This window comes from Xenopus laevis, chromosome 8S (assembly GCF_017654675.1).
Source record: "Xenopus laevis strain J_2021 chromosome 8S, Xenopus_laevis_v10.1, whole genome shotgun sequence".
Lineage (NCBI taxonomy): Eukaryota > Metazoa > Chordata > Amphibia > Anura > Pipidae > Xenopus > Xenopus laevis.
The window spans coordinates 67,163,071-67,175,251 of record NC_054386.1 but is presented as its reverse complement, the minus strand read 5'-3'; the positions used below and the strand labels follow the sequence as shown (position 1 = coordinate 67,175,251).

Genomic DNA, 12,181 nt, shown 5'->3' with positions numbered 1-12,181 from the left:
AACCAGGTGAAAGGTTCAGCCCATGAGCTGATAAACCAGGTTTCTTGGATGATCAGCAGCTCTATGGCCAGCATACTATAAACAGAAGTTATAATAAAATGGACCAAGGTTCTGTTGATAAAATTACTGTGATCATGTTTTCCTTGTGGTACCATAAGATGCAATTTCCAGCAGATTTCAAACAGCAGCTGGGGTCACTAGTTTGAACAAACACCTGAATATCAGATGGCAATGACTGTTTTCCTAACTTGACATGTCCATTAGATGTTAGTTAAACCTGTATTTTGGTACCATGCAGTTATTCTGCATCCTCTGATTTCTGTTGAACTTGGATATGAGCCACTCACCCCAAAGATGTGCCATTCTGAAACAATGGTCCAGTTCAATACACCGGATTGCACAATGGGGACAGCTGACATGCAAAATACAGTAGAACAGCAGTAACATTGGCCATACACAGAAATATTCACTTGTTTGCCAAGTTCATCAAACTATTTGGCCCCTGGGGCACTGATCAGAACACTGGTGTGAAAGCATCGTATTCATTACCAGCTGGCCAACAGGATTTCCAAACCTGCCCAATAGATATAGGCAGGGCTGTCAATGATTTGGGACCCATAAAGAAGTCAATAAGCTGTCATCTATTGTAGGTCTGGAATAACAGTCAATGTCACCTGTTTCTGGCCACCTTAAAGACATTATCTGACTACAGTTGGTACCAAAACACTGCTCGGACCTGTGGCTAGAAAAAGTCTTATGGTTAGCTATAAAATTAACTATCACTAACTTTGCAAATAGCAGTACAAAGCAAACATATATATTTATACCCCAGATATCATATATATAATGCAAATCTATACTGAACAACTAGGGCAGACTGTGTAAAGCAGCATAAGCTAACTCTGTTCCATCACAACCCAGGCTCATCAGTCAGCTCAAACACGCTAGCCTGTGGAGGCTACATACGATTACAACATCCCCTGGTATTACTGCTTATTCACACATTATGCATTAAGTAACATTTTTCCAGGGCTGGCTATTTCAGATTTATATAGCAAAGCAGCTGTTGGCCCACAGTATATTTAAATGTAGGGTGTAATGTACCTCTACTTGCATGACAGATCTCTATTGAGACAAAGCGGAAGTCCTTCAGAATAGAAAGTGTTTTTGGTCTGTGTAAATGTCTAGTGAGGGGAGAATTAATTTCCCACCAGAGCATCTAAATCATATCAGTAGTTAACTGATTAGTCCTGTACTCTCAGAAGTTCCACCACTTACAGCCTGTTTGTATCTTACAGCTGAAATGTCATTTTCCTCTGCAGCTGTGCCTTGGGTTTAATTGGCTCCAGTTACTGTCTAGTTCTCCTTGTTCTACTACAACTTTGGTGTTTTGCAAGGCTTGCACAGTCCCTCACCCACTGGGAGGTTAAATCTTTACAAGAGGGCAAAGGGAAAAAAACATGAAACTTTTCTATTTTGTTTTCAAAGCTCCATTGTTAATCTTCCTGGAGAATCGACTCTGCGTCGTGAGTTCTTGCGACTGCAGCAGGAAAACAAGAACAGATCAGATCCTCAGAGACCGCAGCAATTACAGCAACAGCAACTGAAGGACCAGGAGAAATACAAAATGCAGCTCCAGGCTGAACGCCAAAAGCGCATCGAGCAGCAGAAGGAGCAAAGGAAAAAGCTGGAGGATGTAAGAACGAATCCCTTTGTACTGAATGCACATACAACTAAATTGCTGACTATTGGACACTGGGACAGCCACACTTGCCCTGGCAAATAGCACTAAACCACTGCCAAAACCTTGCTGAACCCAAACAGTAAGGAAATAGCCTTCCCATTCTAAATGGCCCTTTGTGCCAAAGGTCTAGTGGAAATGGAAATGAAAAGAAATCTCTGTTTGCATCTATTGTATGGTTACTACATTATGTGACGAATCAGGGACACATCCACAAAATCAAATTATCTGGTAACCTTATTTAATAGTATTACAGCCAGAGATAGCGTCAAACAAGTAGCCAGTTATCTATGGTGGTTTTCATGACGTTTGGGGAAAATCAGTTTGCTCTTAGTTTCACGCAACCCGGTATTATTATATTGGTTGCAGTTGTATCAGTAGCCACTACAGTTAAATTCTACTACTTATAATGCCACTTCTATAGAAGTAAGATGTCACTCCTGACTGCATGACCTTGCATAGGGCAACGACGATGCAATGTGTATTAAAACACATAGGGGCAGATTTACTAAAGGGTGAAGTGACTAACGTTAGTGAAAATTCGGTATTGTGACGTAATTTCGTTATTTCGACGATTTACTAACGGTCACTGGCGTAACTTCGCTAGCAAAAGAGATAGACTCTACTGGTACTTTGCTTCCTTAGCCTGGCTAAGTTGTGCTCTGGTATAGGGACGTAACTATGCAAATTCAAAAAGATTTTAATGAACGTTACCTCTTGCGCCAGACTTGCCTTCACCACCTCAGACCAGGTGAAATGTAATAGAGTAGATAGGACTTCCTCAAAAAATATTTGAAAAGTCTCAAAAAACACTGGTGACTTTTCATTTTTCAGTGTGATTGTAAATTTTTTCTGGGATACCCGGCTTCCCCCCTACATTTTCTAACATATGGCACATAAACTATACACTGGGCTCATGTGTAGAGCAATATAATAACTCTATTTTATTGGTTTCCCGGGCTTGTGTAATGTAATGTATTGGCTGCAACATATACGTCCATTGAACTTTAACCTGCAGTATTTTCCTGATCTGTTCAGAGGTTACTCCAGGTGACTGTTTGTTTTCAGGAAATGTGCGTGACTGAGCCCAGGGTGTATCAGTAAAAGGATGAGCCATTCTGACAGATTTAGATTTGTTGCTGATTGATCCCTTGTTGCTCCTGTGAGGATATCCTGATGACACTCACTACTGAGGCAGTCCAAGGGCAGGCATGGAAACATGGAGCACAACATTATACACAGTTTGGGATTTCCGTCACATGCTCCCTATGTCTCAGATTGCCATATGAAGTGCATTACAATAATAAGAACAAATACCCTTACCTACCATATACCATTTCTCAGATTTAGCCAAGTGGCAAATTGGTACTGATTAAAAAAAAACTGTTTTTCAAAAATAACTTTTGCAGTGTGTCATTTAGAGGTACATAAATATGAGCCATAAACTAGTACTTTCATAGAAGATCTCTTAAAGAGGGAACTGCACAAAAAACATAACTTAAACATTTTGAAAAGTAAACATAATTTTAAGCAACTTTGCACTATACATCATTTAAAAAAATATGCAGAAATTTCATGATTTTTAATGGTTTCTGACAGTTCCCTAAGCCTAGCCCCCTGCTTTCCTTCTAATTTGTCTGACTACTTTGCTGCTGAGCTGGCTGACTACTGTTACTTTGTATCAACAGCCATCTGTCCTCAGCCTGCATCCTCCAAAACCTACAATTCCCTGCACACATTATTTCAATAAGGAAAGGAACATAACAGTGCAATGCATTGTGGGCTATGTAGTTTCTGCATGCTGTCTGTAAGCTGTGGAGAAGTTGTTACAATTAGTAACATCAGTGTTTTAGTCCCTCCTTCCCTGCCAGGATTTCAAATGATGCAGAAAGAGAAGAACTGTTAAACAGCTGGATTTTAGCATAGAAAATGGTATTTATTCATACTTTATTAAGAAACTTTCTGTGTTATACAGGCATCATTATCAAATTTTGGTTTGGAAGTCAGAGTTCCCCTTTGACTGCATTATTTGCATTTATACAATGGGATTATGACATCAGCATCTGTTGGTAATAAATATCTAATCATGTTTTCTTAAAACCTATCCACAATACATCTGATAATGCAAATGATATGGCAGCTCATAATGCAAATGATATGGCAGACGTATGTAGAAATATAACTGTACATTCTGTGTGTAAACATTCTGTCAGCATAGTCCAGTTTTATCAAACAGACAAAATGTAAATCCCAGATATTTACTTTCATTATTTTGTCTGCAGTAGGCAGATCACTGCTAAATGCTAATTATTTGCTAGGAGTTAGTGCACACTGACACCGACTCATTTTTTCTAAATAATGTATATTTAGCAAATGGTAAAATTCCAATTTCTCCCTTCTTGCACACTACACTGATAGGCAGATTTATCAAGGGTCGAATTTCGAGGTGATGGGATTTTTTTAAATTCGAGTGAATAGACTGTATTTGATAGTTCAAATTGAATTCGATTCAAAGTATTTTCAAAAAAAAAAACTTAGATTTTTCAAAGTCCACCAAATGACTCCAAGTGGGTTCAAGGAGGTCCCCCATAGGCTAAAACAGCTAAAAATTCTAATCGAATTTGGACTATTCCCTAGTCGAAGTACACTAAGGGGCAGATTTATTAAAGGTCAAGGTGAATTTTCAAATGAAAAATTTCAAGCTATTTTTGTAATTTGGCAGGTTTTAGATGGTGAATAGTCAAAGTCACATTTTTAAAGCGACAGTACATGATCCATTTCGATATTCGAATTTTTAGATTTTTTTTCAAATTCGAATCGAATTTGGACTATTCCCTAGTCGAAGTACACTAAGGGGCAGATTTATTAAAGGTCAAGGTGAATTTTCGAATGAAATTCGCAATTTGGCAGGTTTTAGATGGCGAATAGTCAAAGTAAAATTTTTAAAGAGACTGTGCATGATAAATTTCAATATTCGAATTTTTGATTTTTTTTTTAAATTCAAATTGAATTTGGACTATTCCCTAGTCGAAGTACACTAAAATTAGCTCAAAATTCGAATTAAAAAATTCGATTTTTCAATTCGATCTTTGATAAATCTGCCCCTTCAAGTGCATGAGACCTAAGACAAATAATAATAACAATAATAAAGCCTGTTAGTGAAACAGATTTATTATACATCTTTTACCGTTTAGTTGTTCAATGGGGTTAAATTATAATGAAATTTGCCCTTTAAAAATTCTTCAAAATAACGATTTCCATCCTTATTAGACCTCCCCCATATGTAATAAAAGGCACAAGGCTTGCCTGAGCGCAGTAGCCTATAGCAGCCAATGAGATGCTTACAGGTGACCAGTATATGCTCCCCGCTGATTGGTTGCTATAGGTGAATGAACATGTAGCAAACTTTGCACCTTATTTTGCATAACCTCATTAGAGTAAATAATTGTGCCCTATAACCACACATTTTGGAAAGTGTCCCTGGAGATGTTATTGTCAACACTGATAAATCATCAGTAATTTGATCTATCAATGTGAAATGGTTTAGACAGTGTTATATTCAGTAACAACTTTACAATAATGTAATACAATGAGATTTGTAAAACAAATATTGAATATTGTCTATTTGTTCTAATAATTCATGTATTCCACACAGAGCCACAACATAGATGCAGTAACATTACAGAATAGCTAAACATATGTATTATCGATCAGCTTGATGCACATTATTGATTAACACTACCTGATTACAATTAAAGAAGGCTGTGCTGCCATTCATTTTGATTGTACTGAAAATCACCCATTTACGATATACTGATTTAATACAAGAACATATATCACTGTCACTTTGACATTGGATTGGACTATTTGTTATTAATATTCCGTGTCCTGTTATATTCAAAGTACCAAAGAAAAGAAAGAGATCTGCAAATGTGCCAGGAATACCAGCCAAGATGGCCAGAGATGAAGGAAAATGTAAAAATTGAAGGAAAAAGAAGAGAAGACAGGAAGCGTCCAGAACAGGAGAGGTGCCTTTTTACAGATGCACTTGATAAAAATAACAAGAAACAGGTATGCGTTATATTGGACTTGTTATGATGGGCTACATCTAAATGAAAATCCAGAAAGTGTGAATGCATCTATGCAAGAGAATCCCACCTGAATATGGTACTACTGTCACAATATGGCCCAGAGCATGGGTCCAATATATACATATATCAGGTGAGATTCTCTTGCATACTGTAGATGCATTCACACTTTCTCGAAAGTGAACCAGACCCTGATACCACCTGGAAACTTAATTTCTGACCCAAAAAACCCAGCCACAAGTTGTGACAAATAGCAAAATCTGGTTTACCAAGTGAAAACCAGGGTGAATGGTGGGACTCTCTTTGCTTAACCCTGTATGGGCAGGATTGCCTAACCCTGTCATGACCCAACCCTGGACAGTTTATAGAGGGTTTAGATACCCTCTAAACCTAAATGGATGCTTTTGTTCTTCCTTTCCACAATGATCCTTTATATTGAGATTTGATTTGTAAAAAGATTGCAAATGCAGAAGTCCAGTGAAGAAGCTCTAAAGGGGAAGTCAGATGGCTACAACTGTATACACATTGCAAACAGTGTAAACAGTGACCAGATATCTTGCTTATATACTGGGAGGCACATTCATCAAAGGTCGAATTTCGAATTCATGTGAGTTTTTAAAAAAATCCCAGTGGTGTTTATACAAAGGGCCTGTAGGTGTCACTGTGCACAAGAGTTATACTGTGTACAGAGTACTTTCTAGACTGTTTTAAAGTAGAGTTGAAGTGAAATGGCTGAATGAACCTGCTAATAAAGCACTGTTATACTCTACTCATCCTCGGCTACCAAAACATAACAATCCCCTAAACTCCCATAAATTCAAAATTCGACTAATCGAAATTTATTTATAAAATCAAATTTCTTAAATTCGGATGAATTAAATCGACCCAAAAATCTAATCGAATTCAATTTAAATTTTATAAACTCGATTTCTCTGAAAAAAACTTGAATGTCAGGAAGGCTGCTAACAACTCCAAATTGATCACTGGACCTCTCCCATTGACTTAAACAACAATTCTGCAGGTGTTAGGTGGTGAATAGTCAAATTCAATAATAAAGTATAATAAATCTTGAACCTCGAATTAGAATTTTTTAAAAATACTCAAATCGAATTTGTATAACTCCCTATTCGAATTTGACAGTTTTGACCATAAAAAAACAATTGATTCCGAACCAGACCCTGATACCACCTGGAAACTTAATTTCTGAGCCAAAAAACCCAGCCAGATATCTTGCTTAAATACTGGGAGGCACATTTATCAAAGGTCGAATTTGAATTCATGTGAGTTTTTAAAAAATTCCCTTAACTCCCATAAATTCGAAATTCAACGAAACAAAATGTATTAATAAAATCAATACATTTTTTATACTCGGATGATTTAAACGGACCCAAAAATCAAATCGAATTCAATTTGAATTTTAAAAACTCGATTTGAGTTTTTTTCTCAGAAAAAAACTTGAATGTCAGAAAGGCTGCTAACAACTCCAAATTGATCCCTGGACCTCTCCCATTGACTTAAACAACAATTCGGCAGGTTTTAGGTGGCGAATAGTCGAATTCAAGTTCTTAAAGGGCCATAAAAATGATAAATCTCGAAAATCGAATTCGAATTTTTTTAAAAATACTCGAATCTAATTTGAATAACTCGCTAGTCGAATTTGAAAATTAAAATTTTGAATTTTCAATTTGACCCATAATAAATCTGCCCTTTAATATCAACAGCATAAATTGTAAATAGATCCCACACCTCCTTGTCTCCTCCTGCGCCCCTCAGTCATCTGATGCCATGCTATACATGGGCAGAACTGCAAGAAGCAGTCATGGGTATATAAGCTCATAAGATGATCGGGGTCAATTTTATGAAAACCTACAATTTATCTATTTAGCTTTTGTGAGGCAATGTGTTGCACATTTCCCTGTCCTGCGTAGACTTAGGGGTAGATGTATCAAAATGTGAGTTCAGATTTTAATAAATAAAAACTCACCCACATTCTATTCATTCCTATGGGATTTTTAGAAGGATCAACGTGTGAAAATTAGAACTCACCATTTGATAAATACGCTTCCAAAAACCCCACAATAAATAGAACGTGGGTGAGTTTTTATCTTTTAAAATCGTAATTCACATTTTGATTCTACCCCTTAATGTTTGTATGACAAGCTCTCACTTATGTAAGTGACCCTGTTTTCAGATGAGTTGGGATTTAGAGATCAGAAGGGGTTTTCAGTATTCCTATTTATATCACTAGTAAAGAAACCCAACAGACATTTTTATGAAATAGAGTCAATTACCCTTCTGCATGGATAAATAACCCTAACAGTGTGTGCACTGAAATGTAATGTAATGGTTTTAATCCAGGAGGAAACATAATTGCTGTATTTGATTTGAAAGGGACACTAGTTCCTCTTCTGAAAATATCTTCAGAAACTGCATAATGTGCTTTCCTCTGAAGCAAAGCAAAGGGGGTTGCATCATGTCAACCTGATGGACTAAGAAATTTTCCCACACTCAGCAGCTACAGTAATAAAATCCAAGGGATTATGACATCAAAAGTTGCCCTCTGGTCATTCCTTAGGGCACGATATTGAATCAGAATCCAAATAGCATAACAAATAACCTCACTTGTTTCTGAAAAATGCTAAAATATCATTACAACTCATTCGGCTGTTTCTGTACTCCTGAATTTTTCAGGGCCTAGCAAAAACTGCATTATATAATGTAAAAAGCATTGCAAAATGATTCCATGAACATGAAAGACATCATAACAGCAGACGTTATGCTCATTGTTTATAAGAATTTAGCCACCAAGCCATACAAGTCCGGTATACTGGCAACATTTGCCCTTTGACTTTTCATAACAAGAACATGAATCTATTCAGACCATTGAACTCCCTTTAAAATAAAGAAGGTGGTCCAGAACTGTGATAGGTAATGTTTTAGTAAAGTGCCAGAGGTCTTTGAGTTTAATTACATTCTACCATACATCGTTTTTCATCTTTGCAGCAAGAAAATCTAAAGCATAAACTGGATTATGCAGAGAAGAAGACGACAGAAGTGTCACAGTATGGAGGGGTAAGTAACATGTAAGCATTAGGAGTTTCTTTGTCAAATGGGGTGAATAGCCCAAATAATGAACTGGGTTGCAAACATGTTCCAGGAATCAGTAACAGTGTTTGTTTTTAATGCACTGACTTCTCATTTTCCGTGTAAAAATTAGGGTGTAACTCCCTAATGAGTTAATAATTGCCAGCCAAATATTACAGTATAGAAAAAAGTATTACACAATCTATAACTGGAAACAGATTTTTGTTTTCAGAAACAGTTGCAAAATATCTGTAATATCTGTATAATACGAAAACAGATCAAAAACTGGTTTTAAGTTTTCCAATATTTGCTTATAATTAAATAATGTATACCTGACCACAAGTTTGCGACATAAAATTATGTTGCCAGTCAAATCTATATATGTTATATTTGTTAATAGAAGAAACATGAACCTTAAAAATTTATTTGTAACAAGCACTATGTTAACTCAGAACTAATTTCAAAATATTGACCTTCTGCTTATAATAGAAGTCAGAGGAAAGCCAAACCCAAAAGAAATTTCATCGAACCTTACCCAAGGATCAGACACAGCTACTGTTTCTCCAGCATGATCACAAAGAGAAGAACCTTGAACCACAAAATAATATCTCAAATCATATATCTGTTGGCATCAGTTTGGAGGTAACGAAACCTAAATTGGAGACAAATGAACACATGAAAACCACAAATTGTGTTCTGCTTATTTTTGCGGTTACTAGACTTTTTTATTTGATATGTGATAGATAGATAGATAGATAGATAGATAGATAGATAGATAGATAGATAGATGATAGATAGACCAGTTATTAGGTTTGTAGTAGATGTGTAAAGGATTAAAATATTGATAAAGTTGATAATATAAGATAAAAAATATAGATAAGACCAGCAACCCAACCCATGACCCTTGGACCCAAGGTCCACAGACACACATCCATACCCACAGGGTACCTGCTTTTTTATGGGTAACCCCCAGGTTCCCACTGCATGACTCTACCAAAGGTTGCTCAGTAAATCTCATTGGTTTAGATGCTGTCTTTCTACCCCCTTGTTGACTAAAGAAACTAATTTGTATTACTTTCACATATAATTATCATCACCACATATTTATAAAGTGCCAACACAGTCCACGGTACTGTATGATATATATGTATATACCTTGAACATACCAATTTACATACAAGGCAGTCAATAACTGAAACAAAAATTAAATATGGCCCTGTCTAAAAGAGCTTCCAGTCTGAAATGAGAACGGGTTGAGACATAAGCTATACTGTATTTTTTAGGTGCAAGAAAAGATAAAGAGCAGTGTTGATCAGAGTAACATGAAATGGCCAGTTCTTATGCACCCAGTACACACCAGGCTTGGCTCAGGAAGCAGTTCCAGTCCATGCACTCCAGCTTTACCCCGAGCTGTACTACCAGAGGTACTTTTAATTCTATGATTAAGAAATAGCACTTTTTTATTTTAAAATGTCTAGAAGCATTTTTGATAGAAACCTACAAAATAGTGTAAGCTTACATTTTTTCAAATTGCTGCTTTCATGCTAGACCATAAACCAAAGTGTTAACTCTGAAATCTCTGGCTGATTTCAGGCTAGAATTCTGACTGTCTAGTGTAAGGTTGTATTATTATTGTTTTTGTCTTCCTTTAAACAAAGAATCAAAATCTCCGATCCAGCAGAGACAATCACTACAGTAGCTCCCTGTCTGATATGGTCATAACTCCGCTGACTCCTGGAAAGGATGATGTGTTCTGGGAGACCAAATTCAATGAAGTACCTCCCAAGGTACTGTACAATGAAATGTCTAAATTACTCTCACAAACGGTTATAAAATGCAACAAAACTTTTCTTTTGCAGAACCAATATCATTGTCATGTTATAACTATAACATACATATATGGATTATTTGGTTACAATGGAGTCTATGGGAGATGGCCTTTCCGTAATTCAGAGTTTTCTAGATAACGGGTTTCAATACATGTACTTGATTCCTAATAAGATATAATTGAACCTTATTAGAGGCAAAACAATTGGGTTTATTTAATGTTTAAATTAGTTGTAAGTTAATGTGTGGAGATCCCAATTAGAGAAAGAACCCTTATCCGGAAAACCCCAGGTCCTGAGTGTTCTGAAAAACAGATCCTGTACCTGTACTCCATTTGTTGTCTCTATGCACCACTATTCACCTACAAAACTAATGTCACTAGATAACTAAAGTATTTACAATGTCACAGCTATATCTGCATTATATAGAAAACAATGCTCAAAAATTGCATCTGATATCTATTCCACATACGTATTATTTTTCCTTGGACAGGCTCAGGTTTCCTAATTCAATCATGGCCAAGTGTGTCATGCAGTGGGTCATGGATGCTGTATTTTATAATATAATATTAAGCACCTGGAACAATTCCAGACATTTTTTCTATCAAAATACTTTGTGGAAAAACGTCTCTATCTTATTATGAGCCACCCAGTTAAGATATAATGGTGAACCAAGTTTGGGTTATGACCCAAAGGTTAGCAACTCAGGCTGTACAGAGCAGTATGTGTAGCCACGACCAACATTTAAGGACACTGATTTCAACTATAACTGCATTAACCTTGCACTTAAAATGTTAATACATTCACTAGGGCCACCCCTTTAGACTAGAAGAAAAGAACTTTCATTTGAAGCAACGTAGGGGGTTCTTCACAGTCAGGACAGTGAGGTTGTGGAATGCACTGCCGGGTGATGTTGTGATGACTGATTCAGTTAATGCCTTTAAGAATGGCTTGGATGATTTTTTGGACAGACATAATATCAAAGGCTATTGTGATACTAAGCTCTATAGTTAGTATAGATATGGGTATATAGAATTTAATTAAAAGTAGGGAGGGGTGTGTCTATGTTTGCTGGGTTTTCATTTGGAGGGGTTGAACTTGATGGACTTTGTCTTTTTTCAACCCAATTTAACTATGTAACTAACTATGTAAAAATTAACTATGTAACTATAGCCATACAATATCAAAATGCAAATTGAACACCTTTTTGATTACTCATTTTGATCTAGTTACACCAAATTGACACTAAACATGCAAGTGGCACAGAAACTTAGGTATAGAAAAAAGAGTGTTGGCATGATACTACTTTCAGATCAGCCCAGTAGATGCTACCTTTGCTGGAGTGTATAGGACTATGGCTAATCTATCTAAACAGCTAGTTTGTAGCCGTTATTCAGTGCAAATAAATTTGTGGGATTAAATCAGCAAAGATACAGAAAAAT

At 36.4% G+C, this 12,181-nt stretch overlaps 1 protein-coding gene across 2 annotated transcripts in view; it reads left to right on the top strand.

Annotated features, from left to right (window-relative positions):
• Nucleotides 1–12,181, top strand: part of LOC108700131 (mitogen-activated protein kinase kinase kinase kinase 4) — a 126,745-nt gene that overhangs the window by 70,427 nt on the left and 44,137 nt on the right. For both annotated transcript variants that reach the window (XM_018233032.2, XM_018233031.2), the window contains exons 12-17: nt 1,489–1,696; nt 5,645–5,812; nt 8,833–8,901; nt 9,403–9,555; nt 10,197–10,337; nt 10,572–10,700. In XM_018233032.2, coding sequence (XP_018088521.1) covers nt 1,489–1,696; nt 5,645–5,812; nt 8,833–8,901; nt 9,403–9,555; nt 10,197–10,337; nt 10,572–10,700 — 868 coding nt within the window. The remainder of the gene's footprint in view (nt 1–1,488; nt 1,697–5,644; nt 5,813–8,832; nt 8,902–9,402; nt 9,556–10,196; nt 10,338–10,571; nt 10,701–12,181) is intronic.